The sequence below is a fragment of the Gracilinanus agilis genome, chromosome 2 (genome assembly GCF_016433145.1).
Source record: "Gracilinanus agilis isolate LMUSP501 chromosome 2, AgileGrace, whole genome shotgun sequence".
NCBI lineage: Eukaryota > Metazoa > Chordata > Mammalia > Didelphimorphia > Didelphidae > Gracilinanus > Gracilinanus agilis.
This window is the reverse complement of record NC_058131.1, coordinates 691,464,696-691,488,248: the sequence shown is the minus strand read 5'-3', so window position 1 is coordinate 691,488,248 and position 23,553 is coordinate 691,464,696. Positions and strand designations below refer to the sequence as shown.

The 23,553-nt window shown below is 49.7% G+C and overlaps 1 protein-coding gene across 2 annotated transcripts in view; it reads right to left on the bottom strand.

Annotated features, from left to right (window-relative positions):
- Positions 1 to 23,553, bottom strand: part of PSTPIP1 (proline-serine-threonine phosphatase interacting protein 1) — a 94,486-nt gene that overhangs the window by 13,848 nt on the left and 57,085 nt on the right. For both annotated transcript variants that reach the window (XM_044662911.1, XM_044662912.1), the window contains exons 4-11: positions 14,902 to 14,936; positions 13,971 to 14,077; positions 10,600 to 10,662; positions 9,401 to 9,499; positions 5,955 to 6,000; positions 3,856 to 3,935; positions 1,315 to 1,413; positions 356 to 452 (exon numbers count right to left, since the gene is read on the bottom strand). In XM_044662911.1, coding sequence (XP_044518846.1) covers positions 356 to 452; positions 1,315 to 1,413; positions 3,856 to 3,935; positions 5,955 to 6,000; positions 9,401 to 9,499; positions 10,600 to 10,662; positions 13,971 to 14,077; positions 14,902 to 14,936 — 626 coding nt within the window. The remainder of the gene's footprint in view (positions 1 to 355; positions 453 to 1,314; positions 1,414 to 3,855; positions 3,936 to 5,954; positions 6,001 to 9,400; positions 9,500 to 10,599; positions 10,663 to 13,970; positions 14,078 to 14,901; positions 14,937 to 23,553) is intronic.

Here is a 23,553-nt window from a genome sequence, read left to right as displayed (position 1 = left end):
CTTCCTTCCTTTCTTCCTTCCTTCCTACCTTCCTTCCTTCCTTCCTTCCTTCCTTCCTTCCTTCCTTCCTTCCTTCCTTTGATCTTCATCCAACTATTCTTCACCATCTTCTTTCTTCTTTGCATTATAGTTTTTGTATTTCTCCACTTCTGAATGTTTTCTTCATACACAATGTCACCTCATATTCTTTTCTTTCTTTCTTTAAAAAAAAATGATCTCAGGGCAGCATTCTGTGTCTCTCCTGGGTGGAGGCTGTGGCGTAGAAGCCTCTCTTTGGGCTCTTCTCAAGCCCACGTGTACCCCTTCCCCTCCCCACCAGCCCCACCAATCCTAGAAAATCCTGTCCTGGACTCACCTGGCCGTTCTGTTCCCGTCATTTTATTCTGGATGAAGAAGTCTATGTCTGCCTCTATATTGCAGTCCTCCAGGCTTATCCGGACTTCTTCGTAGTACTGCCAAGGGGACAAGGTCAGTCAGCCTTGTAGATGAAGAACAGCAGGACCAAGAGGCGAGAGATGTGGGCTCTAGTCCTGTTTCTGCCCTACTTTGCCCCGCATGACTGGAGGCGAGTCCCGGGCTCTCTGAGGCTCCCTTCGTTCCCCCACAAGACAGGCACCGCCATCTCTCTGCTACCTGGCCCGGCCTTGGCCATTAGGAGCCCTTGTTTGGTCTTTGGGGGGCTCCGAGGCTACGGCGGCCAGGTGGGTGGAGCTGTCAGTGTTGAATCAAGATCTGAGTCTGAGTCTTGCTCGGGGTGTTGATCAGCTGTGTGGCTGTGGGTAAGTCACCTAATCTGCTCTCCTGTCCTCATATGCACGGCATAATGAAAGCCCCCACCTTGGAGGCTTTTTAGCGGGGGGACCAGAAAAGAGATGAGGAATCTCTCCCCATCCGCGCAAGTTAGCAGCAGGTCTGTGACTTAGAGTGTCAGGGAGTTCCCGGGACACTGAGAAGCCTGGCTTGCCCAGAGACACCCAGCCTGAGTGTCAGAGGAAGCATTCGAACCCAGGCGCGCCCGGGTACCTGTCCTCCTTGCCGCTGGGCCATTAGGAGGATCAAACGAGCTAATACATGGGAAGTGCTTTGCCAACCTCAGTAGGCTCTTTAGCTGTTCATAGCTGTTATTACCGAAGGAAGAGAAACCATCCAAAGCCTCCTTCCTGGGAAGAGCCCGGCGGCGCTCCCACCGGCGCCCACAACCGTGGCTGCCAGGCAAACGCGAGCGGGGAGCCCACGGCGGGGGGGAGGGGGAGGCGGGGGGAGCGCATCGGTCGGGGGAGCCCATCCGGCGGGGGAGCGAAGAGCTTCGCCTACCTCGTCGTCTTTGACGCACTGCATGGACAGCTGGTTGCAGTGGACCCAGAGGGAGTTCCGAAGAATGGTGAGGCGGTCACTCTCCTGGAGCTGAAAGGCCTGAAGCACAAAGAGACTTCCTGAAGTGGGGCTGGGGAGGGAGGGAGGCCCCCAGGGCCCATCCAGGGTGCCCCCCAGCTCTGCTTCCCCCGGGGCCAGGCAGAGGACTTCTTCACATTCGTGAAGCCTCATCCCAGCCTTTTGGTAGCACGGTGCACTGGAAGGACACACTGGTTTTGGAATCAGAGGTACTGTGCCACGGAATGACCTTGTTCAAGTCACTTCTCTCTGATCCTCAGTTTTCTCCTATCATACTTGTACTATCCACTGTGGCTGGGAAAGCATTTTGTAAACCTCAAAATGTTTTAGAAATGTGAGTTATCTTAAATAGTATTATATTTAAATATCAATAAATTTAATCAACAATGAATAAATGGATTAATATCTATTAATCAATAAAATATAAATTAATTAGAATTAAATAAGAATGAATATGTATAGATCAATAATTCAATAAATAACAGATTAAATTTTAATTAAGTGATTTTAAATATTATTATGATGACTATTTTTATAGAAAAAGGATCTTTGTCTTAGATAAATTTTAGTTAGAAAGGGTCTGGGGACAAGTTGCCATCTTTTTAAGACGGTGATGGGCAAACTTTTCAAAGAGGGGCCAAAGGAAAGGAAATGCTCATCTGTCAGTCTGTTTCTAAGACAACTCTTTCGAAGTTTCATTGTATTGTATCCTACTTGTATTCGTCCAATTAGGAATGATGTCACGTGACTGGGATAGAACATTTCAGGGGGCTGCCTCTGGCCCGGGGTTGTAGTTTGCCCATCACTGTTCTAGGATTATTTTATATTTAATGATGATAGAATACAGGACTTGGAGTCAAGAAGACCTGAGTTCAAATCCTGTCTCGAACTCTTGTTAGCTGTCCTTATCTATCTCCCAGGGTTATCGAGAGGATCAAATGAGTCAGCATTTGTCAACCTGTTTAATATTATTCTTAGCTATTACAGATGCTCCGTCCACATGGCAGGGGTTAGAGGCACAGTAACCCCCCTCCCCCAATCTGGAAATTCTGTGGAAAATGCTTTGGCCTTCCCTTTGGCCTTCTAGAATTCTCTCACCAACTCCATGGAGCTTCCATTTATTTATTTATTTGTTTGTTTGTTTATTTATTTATTTATTTATTTGTTTGTTTATTTAACCTTTAACTTCTGTGTATTGGCTCCTAGGTGGAAGAGTGGTAAGGGTGGACAGTGAGGGTCAAGGGACTTGCCCAGGGTCACACAGCCGGGAAGTGTCTGAGGCTGGATTTGAACCTAAGACCTTCCGTCTCTAGGCCTGACTCTCAATCCACGGAGCTACCCAGCTGCCGCACAGGAAGCTTTTATAGAGTCAGAGTCTTAGAAGAGGGTTTGAGGTTCCCAAGGTCAACCTTTCTGCCAACACAGGAATCCCCTCTGGGTGACACCTGGGTAGAACCAGCTTCTGTTTGAATACTTCCAGCCACTGGGCACTTGCTACCTCTCCAGGCACTCTGTTCCCTTGTCGAACAGCTCTGATTATTTTTCCCCGATACTGAGCTATAATCTCTCCTCTTGGTTGTTTAAAAATGAAAAGAAATGTTTCTGGTTTTACATCACCTTCATTTCCCAATATCTCTACACATACATACACGCACGCACAGAGGGAGAGACAGACAAATAGACAGACAGACAGACAGAGAAAGACACAGACACAGAGACAGAGATGGAAAGGGGGGGAGAGAAAGAGAGAGAGACAGAGAGACAGAGACAGAGACAGAGACACAGAGACAGAGACGGAGAAGGAGGGGAGAGAGAGACAGACAGACAGACAGGCAGAGACAGAGATAGAGACAGAGACACAGAGAGAAAGAGACACAGAGACACAGAGAGAGAGAAGGAGAGGGAGGGAGAGAGAGAAAAAGGAGAGAGAGACAGAGAGAGAGGGAGAGGGAGAGAGACAGAGACAGAGACAGAGAGAGGGAGGGAGAGGGAGAGACAGAGACAGACAGATAGATAGATAGATAGATAGATAGATAGATAGATAGATAGAGACAGAAAGAGAGATAGACAGAGACAAAAAGAGAAAGAGGGAGGTAGAGAGAGAGACAAAGACAGAGACAGACAGACAGAGACAGAGAGCTAGCTATGCTTTATAACAAAGATTAAAAAAAAAGAGGAAAAGGTAGTTCATCAAAACTAACAAATGCCTCAGCTATGGAGTAATTCACACCCAGAGGCCTCCCTCCACCAAGAAGCCTGTTGGCCTTGCCACCCCCAAGTGAGAGGACCAGAGAATCAGGGGACCTCAAGAGCTTGGCTGGCATCTGGTCTAATGAATAGCACTTCTCTGACATCTCCGACATAGGGATGATAGAGAAGCACCTGCAGCGACAGGAGCCTCACTCCCTCTAGAGGCAATTCATTCCATGGCAGACTGGCTGTAGCTGCTGGGGAGCCACTTACCTCGCAGGTCTGCTGGTGTTCTTGCTCCCACTCACACCTGACCTTGTCCAGCTGGCTAACGTTTTGCTTATAGACACGCTCTGAAAGGCAAATCCATATTCCGAGTTTCTGGGTTTCGTTTGGAAGTTGATTCAGCCTTGCAGACAAGAGCAAACATACCGGCCCCCCCAGAGCCCCCTTTGGCAAGAGCCTCGGCCCAAATGTTTTCACCCCTTGAACAGCGGCCAGTCCGAGACCGTCCGTGGCCAGAGGAGCACCATTTCGGCCTGTCCCTTTCAGGTGGTCCCGCTCAGCCTTGAGGCATCTCTCTGCTCCCAGGAAATCATCCCGTAGGACCTTAGCCTTAGAGGCAGAGTTGCTGGGAGCCTTGGGGAGACCAGCTAGTTCAACGCCCTCATTTTAGAGATAAAGGGAATTTTATGGGAAACTGAAACATGAGACTGTGAGGCCCAAGGAAGCTAAGTGACCTGCCTAAGTTCATGTAGGGAGCAAACCACTGAGCCATGATTGGAACCCAGGATCTAGGATCCCCAACCCTGCCCAATATTGTGCCAGGCATGACTCTGAGGATACAAAGACAAAAATGCAAAAAGGCCAATCCAAGAATGCCTCTGCCTGGAACGCCATCCCCTCCCATCCCTATCTGTCCAAATAAAGCCTATTCTTCAAAGCCAGCTCCAATCTGACCCCTTCTAGGAAGCATCCCAGACCTCAAAGATCTCTTCCTCCCAAATTCCTGGAGCAGCAGTCACAGGAGCATCTCGCCAGTTATTATCTTTTATTTTAATACAATGCAATTCAGTGAACATTTGTTAAGTGACTACTGTGTACGAGTCACTGTTTGAGATGCTACGGATATGATGATGGAAAATGGCGGCCCTTGTCCATTGTGAGAAGCCCAGAGTCTGAAAGGAGGGACAAGACCTGGGCACAAATGGCTATGTTGTACAGTGCTGCTCTCACCCTCAAGAGAAATGATCCCTGCAGGCTGCATAATGAATTAGAAAGCCACAAATCAACATTATCTATATATTATATTATCTATATATTATATTATCTACATATTATATTATGTTACGTTGTTATGTTGTTATGTTATGCTGTGCTATGTTATGCTATGTTATATTATGTTATGTTATATCATATTATGTTATATTATATTATGTTATATCATATTATGTTATATCATATTATGTTATATTGTTATATTATGTTATGTTATATTATGCTATGTTATATCCTATCCTAGCCTAGCCTATCATATTATATTATATGCAGGCTGCATAATGAATTAGAAAACCGCAAATCAACATTATGTATGTTATTATATTATCTATGTGTTATGTTATGTTATGTTATGTTATATTCTATTCTATTCTATTAGATGCAGGCTGCATAATGAATTAGAAAACCACAAATCAATATTATCTATGTTATTATATTGATGTATGACCTATGTATTTTATGATATAATTATGTTGCCTGATGATATATGGTATGTATATATGATATTATATTTTAATTTGTTTTCTTAAATTTTTCCCAATTTTCCCCAAATATTTCCCAATTACGTTTAGGTTTTAGGTCTGAGGCTGACACCTCTACTAAAAGGTACGATCCTATAACCTGAGGACCAGGTAAAGATCGAGGAGATAAGGGCTGGAATAGAGCATCACAAGGGGCCAAGGGATGCAAGGGCAGAGGGTGGTGAGCGATGAGCCCAATGAGTAGGGGGCTAGGCCTGGGGTCAGGAAGACCTGAGTTCAGATTCAGTTTGGGGTATTTATTAGTCGTAAGACCTTGAGCAAGTTCTGTCTGCCTTAGTTTCGCCGTCTGTAAAATGGAGCTAAGAATAGCACCTGCCTCGTAGGGGTGTTGTGAGGATCCGATGAGATAACATTTGTAAAAAGTGCCCGGCACGTAGCAGGTGCTTAATAAATGCCATTCCCTTTCTATCCCCCTTTTCTAGTGGCAAATGTCCTGCCTCTCAGTCTGGTCTAACCCATTGTCCCTGTGCCAGATTCCCAGGCTGAGTGGGACAGGGATACTGGGGGGACGGTGGGGTTCTGGGGAGCAGGAAGGGGCAGGGGAGGCCATACCTGCTTCATTGGCTGCGTCCTTACATTGCTTTGCCTTGTTCTGACTCTGGAATGTGAAGAAGGAGAACATGGCAACTTACACGTCTGGGCCCCGGCTCCTCATTCGGGGGGCAGCATCACAGAAACCTTTTCTGGGACCCCTCCAACACCCACTAGGCTCAGTTATGGCTGCGCAGCATTTCCTGCTCCTCTGCATCTTGTTCTGGGTCATTCTTCCTTCAGAGATTGCTTGCAGTGCTCCCCTCCATTTCCAACCACCAGGTAAGGTCCATCTTAAGTGCCACCTCTTTTGTGAAGAATTTCCCAGGCACACGAGCCCCCCTGATGGACCCTCTTGTCCTCTGTTCTGAGAGTTGGTTGTATTAGATATAGATTAAGAACTCCCCAAATAGACTGAGAACTCCCTGAGGGCACACACTGAGCCTTAAAATCTAGGTATCCGGGGGGCAGCTGGGTAGCTCAGTGGATTGAGAGTCAGTCCTAGAGATGGGAGGTCCTAGGTTCAAATCTGGCCTCAGACACTTCCCAGCTGTGTGACCCTGGGCAAGTCACTTGACCCCCATTGCCTACCCTTACCACTCTTCTGCCTTGGAGCCAATACACAGTATTGACTTCAAGACGGAAGGTAAGGGTTTAAAAAAAAAATCTAGGTATCCCTGTGGTATCCAGTCCTAGAAACACTCAAGCTAAATTCTATTAGTTTTATCCTTATGCCAGCATTGGGAAGTAGGTGACTGTCTATCTTGTAGAATCATGAGGCTGAGATTCAGATGACTGTGGTTTGCCCAGACTTATGCAGACAGGATTCGAACACTAGACTGAACTCTACTGTCTCACCTAAGTATCCCAGGATTTCCATTATTTTATCCAGTCCCTCCATGAAATAAAATAGAAGTAGAGCCTCCCTGAGTTGGAAGGGATCTGAAGGGGCATCTAGCCCCATGTGTTGTAGAATAAGACTTGTGTCTACAGCATCCCCAAGTTAACGTCCATCCAGCTTCTGCTTGAATACTTTCAGGGATGGGGAGCACACCCTCTATGGAATAAGTCCATTCTACTTTGGGATGGTTCTGCCTAGGAGACTTGGTGAATAGAGCCCTGGGCTAAGAATCAGGAAGATCTGAGATTCAGTCCTTACCAGCTGACCCTGAGCTTCTCTCAGTCTCCTCCTCTGTAAAATGTCAGACATACACTCCATGGTCTCTAGAGTCATCTATTGTTTAAATCTAGGGTTTTATAACTGTTAGGAAGTTCTGCCTGTACAAAGAACCAAAGTCCACCTCTCTGAAACTCCCCAATTCTGCCCTTTGGGGCCAACAAGTCTGAGAGGCAGTGAGCTGTGAAAGAAACTGTGCTGGGCTTGGAATTAAAAAACGTGGGTTCAAATTCTTTCATCTGCACTTACTAACTCTGAGACCTTGGCAAGTCACTTCCCCTCTGAGCCTCAGTTTCCTTCTCTGTAGAATAGGGACAATAATACTTGCATGATCGAAGTTGTGAAGAAAGAAGCCTTTCTTTGAGCGTACCTTAGCACTGAGAGTACCGGCTAAACGGCAGAGCCAGAAGGACAGGTGGTAGAAGTCACAAAGAAGGCAGATTTGGGTATAACGACGTAGTGGAAAAACTTCCTGATGCTTAGGACTCTTCAAAAGTGGATGGGCTGGGGGCAGCTGGGTAGCTCAGTGAATTGAGAGCTAGGCCTAGAGACGGGAGGTCCTGGGTTCAAACCTGGCCTCAGACACTTCCCAACTGTGTGGCCCTGGGCAAGTCACTTGACCCCCATTGCCTACCCTTACCACTCTTCTGCCTTGGAGCCAATACACAGTATTGACTCCAAGACGGAAGGTAAGGGTTTTTAAAAAAAAAAAAGTGGATGGGCTGCCATGGTAACTAAAACTCCCTGGTTAAGGGATCTTTTTACATTAAAAAAAATTATGTACTTAAGAATTATCAACCAACATAAATCTTTCAATATGTGAAGGAAAAAAAGTGGTAATTGTATATGAAACTGTGAACCTCTATTATGTCCAGTTTATTTTTTAAATTGTGAATTAAACTTAACTAAGCAGGGTACAAAAATCATCCTGTTTATGTCCTCTTCTCTCATTTTCTCCTGTGCATATTTTAAAATGTTTTCTCGATGACAAGTTAAGTGGAAGAGTTCCATAAAATCATAGAATCATAGATTCAGAACTGATCTAGAACTCCTTAGAAGCCACTAAATCCTATTGTCCCATTTCATAGATGAGGAAACTGAGGGCAATACAGGTTAAGTGATTTAGCCAGTGCCAGGAAACTAGGAAATATCTGAGCCAGGAACCCAGATCTCTCTGGCTTCAAATTTAATACTCTACCTACTAGAGTACTCCCTACCTCCATACTGTCCCTGCTACCTCTTCCTGGCACCTCAAGAGTGGAATAATTCAACCTGATCCTCAGGTCACCCCCAAATATCTTAAAAGCATCCCCCATTCTTTATATTCCCTGGAGAAAGTCCTTTCATCCCTTTTGATAGAGATCATCCCCAGACCCAGCAGGGCTATCACTATTTTCAGTCCCTGTTGGGATCCCCAGGGCACCCACATATGTGGGAGGCCAATAAGAGAAACCGTCTCAAATAGATAAAAATCTGAGACTCCTCTTTTGACTCCTTTTATGATCCACATCTTTTCTTATTAGAAAGCTTTAAGCTCTTAGCAAACCAACAGTCAAGAGGTTAACATGCTCCTCTTCGGTCAGGAATGCAGCTGCTGGGTCTCAAAGAGTTGTTTTAGACAGCCAAGGCCAAGGTTTAGCAGGGGCATTTCGCCCCTGAGAGTATTCCCAGACTTGGCTTGGGGATAACAATATAGCTGAAAGTTTAGCATAGGTTCTTATCTACACCTTGAAGCTTCTAAGGCTTTTGTTTTTTTTGTCTATGTTAAAAATACAGCTCTGTGTAGTTGTGGGAAACTTTCCTTGTGCTTTTGGGTGAAAGGGAGTTTGAATTTTCATATATAATAAACTTGTGACTCGATGGCACTTTGAGAAGCAGCTATGAGTTAACAGTCAAGATTGTCTCCTGTGTCCCATTTTTTTTTTTATCAACTAAGCCGTCTTTATCAGATTATCTGGAGATGATAAATAGATCTCGGCACACATACTCCAGCTTTCCTAGCCTAGGCAGGAAATAAAATCCTTTTCTCTTTTCCTTAAGCCTGTCAGAGACAGCATAAAGTGAGCTGATGATGGAAGCCCTGGGAAATGGAGGGACGAAGGAGAGAAATCACCCCCTTCCTTTTCTGTTCCAGTCAGAGGAGAGGATTTGGCTCTTGCCAGCCCACTCCCTGCTTGGAGCAGACAGCTGAGTCCCCCCTGCCATGAGCCTTGGCTCCCCAGTGCCCAGCTTCTCCCCTCGTGCCCCTACACCTGGGTCTCTCCCACTCTGGCTGAAAGCCATCCCGTACCTTTTCCACCTGTTTCTGGTTGCCCTGAGAGCTGATCCGCTCAAAGACCTGCTCCGCCTCATCTGCATCCTTGCACTTCTGCTCGTAGGTCTTCTTGGACTGTGAAGTCAAGACAGAAGAGCCTCTGGGAGGGGGTTCTTCTCATGGCTCTACGTGGGGGCCCTCCTCCTAAGGAACGATCCATGGGCTGGTGATGGGGGAGCCAAGCCCATTTTAAGATCCCGTTAAGAGTCATAGGACTGAGATGAGGCTACAGTGGAGTGTTTCTGGAGGGTGGAGGAGGAGGGTTCCATGACATGGAGTGGCTTGAAGCTCCTGATCAGTCTACTTTAGACTTCTTTCAAGGGAAATCTGGGAAGTGGGTGCCCCTCTCCTAGGAAGGCTCTCCGGATCCTGAATTTCACCTTCACCCAAAGTGCTGTATAGGTGCCTGAAATTCCCCCATTCATTCTCTTGGGTTCAGAGTTCTCCGGGCTCCACCATTACAATGGCCTTTGAGGGAGGGGGACACACCTGGCCCCTCTCACATCCAACAGGAAGGAATCTTTCAGAATCTTTTCTTCCTAGTAAAAGGGGCCCAAAGTCACCCAAGGGCCCTGTAGAGAGGGGAGACGAGCTTCTCAGCCCCATCTTGGTCCAGCCTGGCTGCTCTTCCCCAGGTCCACCATGGGAAGGCCATTCTCCCCCTTGCTCTCTGACCATTATCAGGTCTCCAGTGTCAGTCTACACAAAAGGGGGCAGGGGCTGGGAAGGGCCTCGGCCTTTCATTAGGAGCCTCTACCCTCTTTCCTCAGTGGAGGCTCTTCTTCCCTCGTCCTGACGAATGTTACAAATTTTATTAGTTCCCGTTGTTAGATCCCAACTAGAGATTGAGGCCAGACTGGGAGATAGGACTGATGTGGAATCTGTATAAATCACTTGGGACCCTGCCCCAGCCTGAACCCGTCACTGGGGTCTCCTACTGCTGATTCACTCATCTTATCTTTCTCTTTGACCATATTAACCGAGGAGTCTACTGATTCTCCATCAAGGGGGGGGCCACCCCATAATGGCACTCTCAATGTCTTCTGCTGACCCGGGGAGAGGCCACCCATTCCCTCTCTTCTACTTGGCCCCTGCCGCGTCCTAGGATAAAGCCCAGGGCTCCTGGGGTCACTGAGGCCAGCTGCCCCTGTGTCCTGGAGACCCTGGAAACTCACCTCCATCGTCTTCTTGTAGAGGGAAAGTTTGCTCTTCTGCACCCGGTCCATGGCCATCTCATACTGAAAACACACACACACACACACACACACACACAGACTAACAGGTGAGCAATGGTTCTAAGGCCCTTCCCGGTTCTGACAGTCTGGGTTCTCGGGTCGGTTCTGACAGTCTGGGTTCTGGGGTCTGAGGTCCTTCTAAGCTCTGAAAGTTGATGTTTTGTGTTCTAAGATCCTTCCCAGCTCTGCTAGTCTGATGCTCCAAGGTCCCTCTCAGCTCTGACAGTCTGGGTTCTGGGGTCTAAGGTCTGTGGATCCTCCTTCCTCATCATGCTGCTGGGGTGGCCCCTTCGATATTTCTGTAGCGAGGCTCACCCACAAAGACCAGAGAGACCAGCCTCAGCCGCAGCGAGCTAGGAAATACTGGGTGGGAGCGCCGGCCACCTCTCAGGCCTCCCCTCTCCCGTAGACACCTGGGATGGAGGGAGGGAGTCTGTGTGGTATCTGTGGTGACCAGCCCCTGGGCTTTGCTCAGACCCTTCCTTTTTTGCCCTCCGAGCTTAGAAATCTAAAATAAATTCTTGAGAAAACGCGGCAGACCCCGAAGCCACGGCCTCCATCCATGGGGGGTTGGCCGGCCGAGTTCCTCTTGGGCCCTGGCCAAGGCTCTCGGGCTGGTTTCTAGAGCCCAGCCCGCTCGGGCTATTCTGTGGGAACCAGGCCTGCCAGCCCTGCTGACGTGGGCCCAGTAAGAACAGCAGAACGCGGGCTGATGTGGCTCCAATTAGCCCAGCAACCCCGTGAGGCAGGGTTGGAGTGGAGATTCCTGTACTCGGCTTCCAGACCAGGACGGGAGGCTCAGGAGGACAAGGCGTGCCTCAGGTCACACAGTAGTGCCTGCCTCAACTTACAGATGGGCAGCTTAGGACCAAGGGTCCCCCAGAACCTGGGTCTTCCGATCCCACGTCTAGGGTTCTCTACACTGCACCCCACTGCCTGTCCTGCCAAGGAAATCCCTCGAAATAAGTGAGGACGGATGGTTTGGGTCTCTTCTCATTTCAGTCGTGTGTGTGTGTGTGTGTGTGTGTGTGTGTGTGTGTGTGTGTGTGTGCGCACGGCCTGTTTTAATATTCCAGACATTTTATAAACCAATTTCCCTCCCGGATGATTTTTATCCTCTTCTATTTGGGTCAGAAGTATTAGGTTGCATTCAAGCATCCCCTTCCAGCTCCAGCTTCCCTCTCCAGAGGCACACCATCTCTGGGGGATGTCCAAAGCCAGAACTGTTGCTAGCTTCTGTCCAGGGACCTTCGGGTCACCAGAACGCTCCCCAGGTGTGCCCTCTGACCCTGCCCTGGTCAGGAAGCCAGTCCCAAAAATGGGTAACAAAACCTTTTTTGAGGACTGGGTGGGGTTGGTGCTAATCTAACTAATGGGTAATTCTTCCTTCAAATTTTATATAAATACCCTAGAAGATAGACCACAATCCCTTTGCCCTCTCTGAGCCTCAATCTTGTCATCTGTGAAATGGGTAGGTATGCAAATAATATTTGTTTCAACTGCTTTCTCGGGATGGCCATGGCAGGTCCTTCAATCTTAGCTTCAAAGCTGGAAGGACCTCCAATCTCCATGTTTCACACAACGAGGCCCAAAGAGGAGTGGAGGCTTGGCCAAGGCCACCCAAGTGGAAAGCAGCCGAGATGGAGTGAGCCCATCCTTGAGCCACACTGCCTCCTTCCAAATGCTCTCATTTATTTTGCATTGCTCCGGAACCAAAAACCACTCCACAGATGTCAGCCTTTCATTTTCTCCTCCACAGACGGTCTCCTAGCGGGGACCCAGTCACAAAGGACATGGCAGCGGGTGGGCAAGCCCTGGCAAAGCCACTGCCATTCAGGGAAGGTTGGCCATGGACAGCCATGCGTCAGCCAGCTGAGGACCAGCCCGGGGATGTCCAGAGATGCCCATCATCGCCAGGCTGGCCTGGGGTGGACATGGGGAGGTCCTTGACCATGAGGAGGAGTCGTGAAGGTTTTCTCTTCAGGTGGAGGGGCTTTAGGATCCACAGCAGGGAGGGGACATCTTTAAAATTCTGCCCCCTTTCCTAGGATCCTCAGTTCCCCATTAGGGTCCTCTTCCATTGCACTAAGAGGGAGGACCATGGAGTGAGCCTGGAGTCTCAAAGATGGCACCAGCAAAGCGTGGGGAGGCTCTAACAACTAGGGCAGAGTGAGGCAATGGAAGTCACAGGACCTGGGCTCCAGCCTCCTCTCTGAGATCCCCTGTACGATCTCAGACAAGCCATTTCATTTTCTTGACCTCAGTTTCCCCATTTGTTAAGTGAGCTCTGTGGTCCCTGAGCCTCTTTTGAGTTCTAGATCTCGGGTTTTCTTGTGACCTTGTTAGTAATAGAGCCTGATCTTCCTTATGGGTAAATTAAGAAGTCAGCCGAGGGGGCTTCTGAGACCCTTCCAGTTGTACATTTAAGACCCCATGATTTAACTGGGTTCAGATCTGGCCTTAGACACTTCCCAGTTGTATGTCACTAGACAAGTCACTTAACCCCCACTGCCAATCGCGTCCTGCTCTTCTGCCTTGGAACAATATACAGTATTGATTCCAAGATGGAAGATGAGGGTTCAAAAAAAAAAAAAAAGACCTTGTGATTTAAGGAGTCCAGGATGAGAAGTCCTGGCTTCAAATATGAGATTAGACACTTCCCAGCTGTGTGACCCTGGGCAAGTCCCTTAACCCCCATTGCCAAGCTCTTCCTGCTCTTCTGCCTTGGAGCCAATGTACAGCATTAATTCTAAGATGGAAGGTGAGGACTCAGAAAAATAAAAGACCCTATGATTTAAGAAGGATCCCACAATGGGAAGTCCTGGGTTCAAATCTGACTTAGACACTTCCTAGCTGTGGCAAGCTGTGACTCTGGACAAGTCACATAACTTCTACTGCCTAACCCTGGCTGACAGTTCCTGGTACACAGAAGGCACTGACAAATGCTTTGAACCCAGGCAGGGAATGGATTCAGGTTCCTGCTTTGGGGTTTCTATCGAATGGCTTTTGTCTGTGTGATGAGCTGTGAAATTAGTCAGGCAGAAGGACGTGTGCAGGAGGGGCCGCCTGATCCATGAGAATAACAATCACTGGGCCATCATCATTACTATTAATGATAATCATCATCTGTGCTCCTGGACAGCCGTCCCTGCAGGAGCTGCGATGGTCCTGTTACTCTCCGTCCCCTCCTGGGCACTCTTTCTGGGCCTCCCAAGCCATCCTGCGCTATCAGCCCCAGAGCTGGGGTGGGGAGGGGGAGAGGGTGCAGGCAGAGGGTCCCCCAGGCCGGCCGGCTAGCGCAGGGGCCTCACCTTTTTCCTCTGTTCCTTCTGTCTTTCTCTAAACTCCTCGATGCTCTTGAGTTCATCCTTCAGCATGACGGCGAGCTGGATGTGGGAGTTTCCCACGTTCTCAATTTCTAGGGCAGATCAGAAGTTTAACAGGATCCCAAAGGGGCTCAGCACCCATCGCCGGGCTCAGCTGCCCCTCCCCTTTCCCTGAGGTCCCTCTGTCTGGGTCCAGAAGACAGTCTCTGTAATTATTTCCTTAAAGAATCCTAGAATGCCAAAGTTGGAAGGATCCTTGGGCATCCTCTAAGCCAGCCTCTCCTATTTTAAAGGTAGAGAAACTGAGTCCTGGAAGAAGAAGCGAGGCGGCCTTGTGTCTTAGAAAGAGCAATGGATTTTGAGTGAAAACCCGTAGGTTTCAGTCTACTTCTGACAATTATAGCCTGTGTGACCTTGGGCAAGTCACAGCCCCTTTGGATTCCCCATCTATGAAATAAGAGGTCTAGTCTATGCCCGTTTTAGCTTCCATGAATGACCTCTTCCAATCTGTCCATTTTTCAAATGAGGAAACTACTGACCAATGGTTTCCCCGAGGGCACCCGGGTCCTAAGGAGCACAGTCTAGCTGCGGGTCCCCAAACCTTGGAACCCACTAAGATGGGCTCCCTGACCCCCCTCCAAGACCCCAAACTATAGAGGGAGAGGAAGAGGGGCTCTCTGAGGGCCAGGAGCAGCCCCCTCAGGGCAGGGGCGGCGCAGAGGATGGGGTGCAGCGTCCACCTCCCCCCGGCCCCAGAGGGGGCCTCCTCGTGGCTGTCTTTGCCAAAAGCCCAACTTGGATGGGCGGCCAGAGAACAGATTTGGGTCTCGCTTGCTGGCTTCCATCGAAGTGCTTTTGTCTGTCTGGGGAACCGTGAAATGAAATAGGTGGAGGGAGAGGCAGCCCAGGGACTCACGTTGTTTCAGGACTTCAAAGGAGGCCTTCAGCGTGCTGCAAAAGAAAGCACAACAAGTCACCGGGAGAAGGAAGGCCTTCCGGGCAGGGCCGCCACGCTCCGGCCGCACCGGCGCGTCTCCCGGGCCGCACCAGCGCGTCTCCTCTGCGCCCATCACACTCTCCTTGGCCCGGACTCCTCCCCAGCGAGAGGGTAAAGTCCCGACTGCAGGCTCTGTGTCTCCCCCGCTGCGGAGCGCAGGCCCTCGTGTGCAGTAGGCGCTAAATCAATGCAGATGGAGTTTGCTTAGCTCAAACCTCTCTCCTGCCTTCGCTGGCAGAAATCCCTGCCTGGAACGAGGTGCAGAGAATCACGCCACTCCCCGGCTCGAGAACGCTCCAGGGGTTCCCACTGCATCAGAGCAAACCGCTTCTCCCTGGCATTTGTAAGATTAAAAACCAACATCCAAATACTCCAAGTACGCTATTTAATAAACGTATTCACAATAACTTAAAGTAAAAAGGCAGCTAACCCAACCACCGCCGAGAGAGAAGAGAGCGAAGGCGGGTGACCCACAACTGTATGCCAACGTGAGCACAACTCGGGGACAAAAGGAAGAGCATGCTGGGTAATACTGAAGGAATTCTGGGGACATAGTCCTGGGGTGGGACATTCTAACTACTCACATTCAAGGCCCCTTGCAACATGTCCGACATTGTATCCTAAAGGGGACCCTTCCTGAGGGCTTCTCCATCCCCTGAACAATACTCATTTCTCATTTCTTTTTTTTCAACCCCTTACTTTCTGTCTTGGAATCAATATTATATATTGGTTCCAACACAGAAGAGCAGTATAGGCAATGGGGGTCAAGTGACTTGCCCAGGGTCACCCAGCTAGGAAGTGGCTGAGGCCCTATTTGAACCCAGGACCTCCCGTCTCTAGGCCTGGCTCTCAATCCGCTGAGCCCCCCAGTTTCCTTCTCATTTCCTGTTTCTCATGCCTTTGCTCCCTCTGTTCCTCCCACCCAGAGTGCTCTCCTCTGACCTTCTTGAACTATTCCAATCCAACCTGTTCTCTAACTCAGTTAAACAAATATTGATTAAGTGGGTACTTCGTGCAAGACCCTGGACAGCTGCTCAAGGAAATATAAGTGGGGATCCCTACCGCCAAGGAGCTTCCAATAATCTGGGCCAGAGCTTCTTCCCCATTTTGGTGTCATGGCACCCTCCAGCAATTGAGTGACTCCAATGGACCTCCTCTCAGATTATTCTCTTAAATGCCTAAAAATCGTACAGGATGGGGGCAGCTGGGTAGCTCAGTGGATTGAGAGTCAGACCTAGAGACGGGAGGTCCTGGGTTCAAATCCGGCCTCAGACACTTCCCAGCTGTGTGACCCTGGGCAAGTCACTTGACTCCCATTGCCCACCCTTACCACTCTTCTGCCTTGGAGCCAATACACAGTATTGATTCCAAGATGGAAGGTGAGGATTTTAAAAAAAACAATTGTACAGGATGACCAAAGAAACCAAATGATACCAAAGTTCAGCTGTTAAACTATTGGGAAAACAACTTTCCAGAACCTGCTGCAGGACCCCATGCCAAGAACACCAAGACGAGAGTGGCCCCCGTCTCCTGGAGAGGCTGGGCTGGAGGTACATATGCCATGGACCCACCTGAGGATGGCACAAGGAAAGGAGCCCACGAAGACGTTGGAAACTAGGAATCTAGACATGGAACAAAGTGGAAAAAATAGCCCCAAATCCAAGCCCCTAATTTTACAGATGAAGAAACTGAGACCCAGAGAGGGGGACGATGGGACCTTCTGCCATTTGCAACTGTGTGACGTGGGAGAGGTGGCTTCAATTGTCTAGACCTCCGTTTGTTCATTTGTAAAGTGAGAGATTTATTTTAGATGATTTGGGATACTGGGATGCCTCCAAAGTCTCTTCCAGCCCCAAATTTAATCTTTTATGATCCTAGGAACCCTGTGGGGTAGGCTTAGTGACTTATCCAAGGTAGAGACTGAAATATAATAATAATAATAATAATAATAATAATAATAATAATAATAATACAAAGCTCATTCCTCGCTATCACTCTGTAATATTTTATTTATTCTTATGGCCATTATTCTTTTATGGACAAGGAAACTGAGGCTCCCTCCCTTTCGGATGGCCTTTGGAAACAATTCCCCCTCTGGATCTCATTACTGTTCTTTTCCAGGAATAAAACCAAAGTGGATTCCAAAAATCAGCAGCGGCTTCTGTACTCGGGCTCTGCTCGCAGCGTCCTGCCAGAGAGGCGTTACGGAGCAGGCACCGAGGATGCCAAAGCGGGGCCTCTTCCCCGGGATGGGGAGCCCGCCTCGTTCTGCTCCAAACCAGCCTTTGAGGAGAGGCTGCTCAGATTGACCAGCAAAAGCAGGGAGGAGAAGAGGGGCTGAGCATGCGGGGGCTGGGGGCTCTCGTGCCAGGCCGAGGGCGGACCTCACATGGGCAGTGGGCACTGCCTGGCACCCAGGAGCAGCCGCTCTTGGAGGTGGGACTCGGGGGCTCTCCCTAATGATCCTGGGGAACGATGTGGGTCTGAATGCATTGTCCATGGGCGGGTGGGTATGTCTGTGTGTCTATCCATAAGGGTAAGAGCCCCAAGCACAATCACATGCAATAATATGACTTTTAAACACGTATATAGGTGTGTGTTTATAAGCTCGTGGCCATTAGAAAAGACCAAGACCACGGGGGCTAATGCACACACACACACACACACACACACACACACACACACACACACACACATATATATATATAATGATTATATTATATTCATTGTTCTGTTTTAAATATCAAACAGGAGAGCAGCTAAATGAAATATTAAGTAGGAGAGCAATACATTTTAAATTAAATAATGACGATGATTTATTCTATTTTCAACCAAAACGCCCCCCCTACCGCCTTCCACACTCGAACTCAGAGCGCCGCCCACCAATACAGGGGCCGTCCCGGCCCGGAGCCCCGCAGAGGGGATGAACTGGAGGACCCATGAACGTGGGGCCCGGGGGCTGACCCACAGCTGCGGCGCCGGCCAGAGGAGCGCCCGCCAGGCGCGATCGCCGCTGCCCCCTGGGAAGCTCTCCGCCGGCCGTCCTCGATCTCGGGCTTCGCTCTTCCGATCACTCTGCCATCCCCCCCGGTTTCTAGTCTTGTGTAAACGCGGGTGGAATCCGCTTATTTTAGGAACTGCGGCACGTTCTGAGAAGCGGCCCGGGGCGACGCCAGGCTGCCGCGGGGTCCGAGGCCCCCAAAAGGAGGGAGCGGCGCCGCCGCGTCCTCGCCAGCCCAGCCAGAGCGGAGAAGCGCCGCCTTCTCTGGAGAGCGAGGACCGCGGCCAGATTCGCCAATGGCTCGCTCTTCAGGAATACCGAAGGGGCGTCCTGACCTCTAGCGGCCGGTGCCCGGAACGGGCCATTCCCTGATGGCTCCCTGATCGCAGCGGCCCGGCTGGGAAGCTCCCCGGGCTGAGGAAGGGCGGGGTGAAGGCGGGAAGATAGAAGAAGCGCCAATCTGGATTCCTTCCTCCTTGGGCCCAAGAGGGGGGATCCGGACGGCGCCATCTCCCAAACTCCCAGAATTCCAGCACCTTCGTCCCTCGGATTCCATTTCTTCCTCTGAGCAACACTGGAAGGAAGGCAGCAGGCAGGAGGAATGAAGACCCCCAGCACAGAAGTGACGGAACCCCTCTGCGTCTCCACAGCCTCCCCCAAAATAAAGGGGCTGGACTAGACCACTCGATGGCTCTTTCTTGGAGTGGGTTTTCTCAAGATCATTCAACCGGGCTGTGGGGGCAGAGGTTTGGCCCGGGTGACAAGCTTTGGTCTTGGCCCAGGATTTGGTGCTCATTGGCTGCGTGACTCTGGACAAACCACTCTTTGTCTGGGCCTCAGTTTCCCTATCCGTAAAATAAGGAGCTTGATCTACATTAGGACTCCTTAACCTGGAGTCCCAGGATCTCAAAGGGATCCACGGATAGATTTCAAGTGATCCCTTGCAAGCAGAGGGGGAAAATGACATTGTTATGTTCACTCATCTCTAACTGAAATTGAGCTCTTTCCATGGATCAATAATTGTCCATAAAAAAAACCCAAATTATTCTTAGGAGTCCACAGGCTTCACCAAAGTGACCTGGGTGGCAAAGGACCCAGATTCAAATCCTGGCTCAGTCCTTTGTTCCCTCCTTGATGTTGGGTGAATCGTTGATGATCTCTTGGCCTCCGTTTCCTCAACTCTAAAATGAGGGTTTGGACCTGCTGGCCTCTGAGGTCTCGCTCTAGCTCGGGATCTCGTGGAAGCAAACTTCTTCAAACATTTCATGTCACCGTAGCTGGGACGGATCTTCTCACTGACCTAAGTTAAGAATGGATCTTCAGGAGTCGTCGTAGGCTCCTCTAGCGGAGGAGCAAGGAGGAACCTTTGGCTTCATCCCGTCCAACCCCGTCTATTCCTGGCGAGGGAACCCGGCGCTTGGACACTTGAAGGGATTTGTGCAGGCTCTGAGTCATGGCATCCACGTTTGACCTCAGGGCTTCTGAGTCTAAAACCAGGGCCTGGCGGGGCCGCCCCTCTGCCGACGAAGCCTTCTGCGCTTGGGAAGCTGTTCCTCAGACCATCTCTGGAGCCTTTCCAGCTTGGTAGACTAGCTAGACCACAGCATAGCAGAACACAGTGTCAGAGCTAGAAGGGCCTTAGAACATCGACAGTGATCCTAGACTATGGAATAGAATGTCGGACCCAAATGGCCTTGGAAAATAGAAAATTGGGTCTGGAAAACCATGGTACGTAGAATGTCAGGCCTGGAAGGAAGCTGAGTACACAAAGTATGGAATAATATAGAGAAAAGAGGCCTGAGAAATCATTGAGTCCATCTTCCTCATTTTACAGACAGGAAAACTGAGGCCTACAGAGAGGGAAATTAATTTGTCCAGAGTCAGGAAATAAGTTAAAGGCAGAGCTGGCTCTGAAACTCAAGCCTCCTTGCTCCCATTTTAGGGTTCTTTGCAGCTGCCCAAGCTCCTCCCTACCTGAGTAATTCCACACTGTCTTAAACTATTTTCTAAATGTTTCCCATATGCCGAGCTTATTTGCTGGAAAAGATTCTGAGCTCCATCAGGACACGGACCTTGGCTGTCTCTCTTGTCTCCTTCTTTCCATTTGACCCCCACCATCGTGTCTGAGACACCTGGTTCTGGGTCTAATTTCCCATCAATGGTTTCTCTTTTCTCACCTTCCTCATCACCTCTGCCAGCTAATAACAAACAACAGCTTCCATCGCCCTGCTGCTCTGCATTTTAGTACCTTTTCATCTAAACAAGCCTGAGAGAAAAAGCTTGTATCAGTAGATTTATCCTCATTTTACAAATGAGGAAACTGAGGCTCGGGGAGAAGAAGAGACTGGCTTAACTTCACCCAGGGGACTGGCAGGACGAGGGAAGTTCCCAGAACCTCTGTTTTGGGAGGGACTTGAGAGGCCAAATGATCCAAATCCCCTTCACAGCCCCCCACCCAGACAAAAGGGGGCCTGGTCTTTGTCAGGAGACCTGGCATGAAGGAGAAGCTGCTGCCTCCCAAGGCCGCTGATCCCAGGGGGAGAGCTCGCAGGCTTCCCCGACATCTGAAGGCCTAGTCTGGCCTCCCTGTAACTTCTCCCCATTGTTCTGGGCCTGCCCACTGGGGCCAGAAGAAGGTGAATTCCTCTTCTTGAGGTGAGCCTCTCTGCTAGCTGAGGACCTGCGATGTAGAGCTGGGAGAGTCCTTGAGGCCATCTGGCCCATGTTCTCGCACCCCAAGGTCTCCCCATCTCCTCCCTGGCTTCCACTGAGCCTCGTGGGCCAGGAAGGCAGCTGCCTCAGAGTCCAGGGCAGAGCGGACAGGGGAGCAGCCAGGCAACTCTGAGCAGGCCAACCTCTCTGGGCCTCAGTTTCTTTATCTATAAAATAAGGGGTCTGGGCTGGAGGATCTCCAAAGTCCTTCCAGCTCTCAATGGACATTTCTATCCCCCGATGTCTTTCCTAAGCTTCTCTGGAATTCTGTCTGCCTTCTAGGAGGGAATTAGAAAGAGTCAAATCTCAGAGTAGGCCCCTCCCCTCTGCTCTCGGGCTCAGAACCTCAGAGCAGGCTGGCAAGCTCCCTTAGCCATGAGGGAGGCAGGCGGTGCCCGGTGGGTCGAGCCTCAGGTCTGGAGTCAGGAAGGCCCAAGTTCAAAGGACACTTTCTAGCTGGGTGACCCCCTGGGCAAGTCACTTATTCTATTTGCCTCCACTTTCTCATCTGTAAAATGGGAGTGCCGATGCGAAGAGCAAGTGAGATCATATGTGTAAAGTGCTTAGCGCAGTGCCCAGCACACACTAGGCTAGAGAATTATTATTATTATTAATTATTATTTTTACTGGGATCCGGAGACAAGGCTTTCATTATTTCCGGGCTCAGAGGATCCTTGGAGGAAAGAACACAGAAGAAAAAACGACATCCTCTGACCGGAAAACCACCGACTTCTTTCCTTCGTCGGGGTGAGGGTGACTCAGGGGGGAAAACGAAAACTTGGGCCTCTGACTGTTTGTTTCTTTTTCTGGGTGGCAACGACCTCAGCTCCCCCACAGGAAGCCGCGTCCCCGAAGAGTGTGGTGAGGTAGGTGCCGAGGGGCCACGGGGGGCCCAGGAAGAGCTCGGCGGCCTCCCCTGGCCCCTCACGCGGGGCTCCATGAATCCCCTGGACTTGGGGTGAGCCGGAGGGGGAAGCCTCCTTCTGAGGCCCCCAAGACTGCTCAGCATAAAGGACGGGGGAACAGAGGCTCGATGCTTCAACACTGGGTGGCCTCACTTCTTCTCTGTCCCGAGACTCAGTTTCCCCCTCTGTAAGTGGGTTGGACCAGAGGAGTCCTAAGACCGGGGATGGGGTGGCAATTTTTTAGGGTCTGGACCTTTCATCAGTGAATTTTTTTTAATTAAAAAAAATACCTCTTCATTTGTTTTAGATTCAATACTGTGTATTGATTGGTTCCAAGGCAGAAGAGAGGTAAGGGCGAGACACTGGGGTGAAGTGACTCGGCCAGGGTCTCCCAGCTGGGACATTAGATCCGAATTCTATTCACCAAGCATTCATGGGATGCCTCCTGTGTGCCAGGCTCAATGCAGGCAGGTCCTGCCCTCAGGAAGCTGGCATTCTTCTTGGGGGGTGGGGGCACACCAGCATACAGATTAAGGACAAACAAAATACATGCAGAATCAATAGGGCAGTGAGGGGGCAAGTGGGCAGAGCCCTGGCCTGGGAATCAGGAAGACTCATCTTCCTGGGTTCCAATCCAGTCTCAGACACTTACTGGCTGTGTAACTCTGCTTGCCTCAGTTTCCTCAGCTGTAGAATGAGCTGGAGAAGGAAATGGCAAGTCAGCCCAGTATCTTTGCTGAGAGAAACCCAGATGGGGTCATGGAGAGTCAGACACCGGGGAGACAACGGAACAAAATGGTGGCAGGAGGGCCAGGAGGGCAGATCCTGAAAGGCCACCGACCAAAGCAGGTATCTATATTAGGAAGAAAGTCGGGGCTTCCAGGAAATGGGGTTCCCAAGGGAGGACATGGCAGACACAAGGGAGGCTCAGTGCCAGCAAAGGAAACAGGTCCAGCATGGCCAGAATGTCGGTTACATGGAGAGGAGAGACGGGAGAGAAGACCCTGAGACCAGGGGAGGGTTATAAGGTGTTTGCTCACAGTCACATTGCTAAGAAGGGGCAGAGCCAGGATCCGAACCCGGGTCCTGTGGCTCCAAAGCCACCACGAGACCTTCCTTTCTTGGCTCAGTTTTTCCTCTCCCTCTTCTGTAAAAATGAGGGCATTGAACTAAATCTAGAGCAGGCATTCTGGGAAAGGAATCTCACAGATAACCTGTCTCTTCCCTTATGGTTTAAATCAATTCCATTTTTTAAAGAGCCTACTATGCACGAGGCTGGCACCACACCAAGAAAGGAGTCAAGTTATTGGCCTTTTGGGTGGATATTACTTGATGGTAATGTGTTTTCTCCTGTTTAAAAATGACAAAAGTCATTGTGCTTCTTTTCCAAAAATTTCATTATGCCAGAAATGTAACAAGGAAAATTCCCACACTTATCCTGGTTAAATGTCAGCTTATAGAGGGCGGGGGGCTGGGGGGGTCTCACTTCTGTTTTTGTTCTCTCAGCACCCAGCACAGGGCTGGCACACAGTAGGCACTTGTTGAAGCAAGTAAAATATCTGATAAGTCACATTCCATTTTTCTATGTTTTTCTATTTCTCCATTTGCTAAAAAGGGCATCACCATTCTGTCCTACAAAAAAAAACAGTGGCTGTATTCCCCACCCACTCCTTATTAGCCAAGTGGAGGGTTCCCCTTTTTAGAAGAAGGGGAAGCCCCCTCCTCCTCCCCCACCAACCTCAAACATAGGCAGTCAGAGCCAGGATGATGGAACTCTCCAACTACATGGACTCTCTCTCCCCCTCCTTATCTCTCTGTCTCTCACTGTCTCTCTCTATCTCTCTGTCTCTTTTTCTCCCTCCCTCCCTCCTCTCTCTCTCTCCCTCCCTTCCTCCTCCTCCTCCTCCTTTTCTTTTTCTTCTTCTTCTTCTCCTCTCTCTCTCTCCCCCTCCC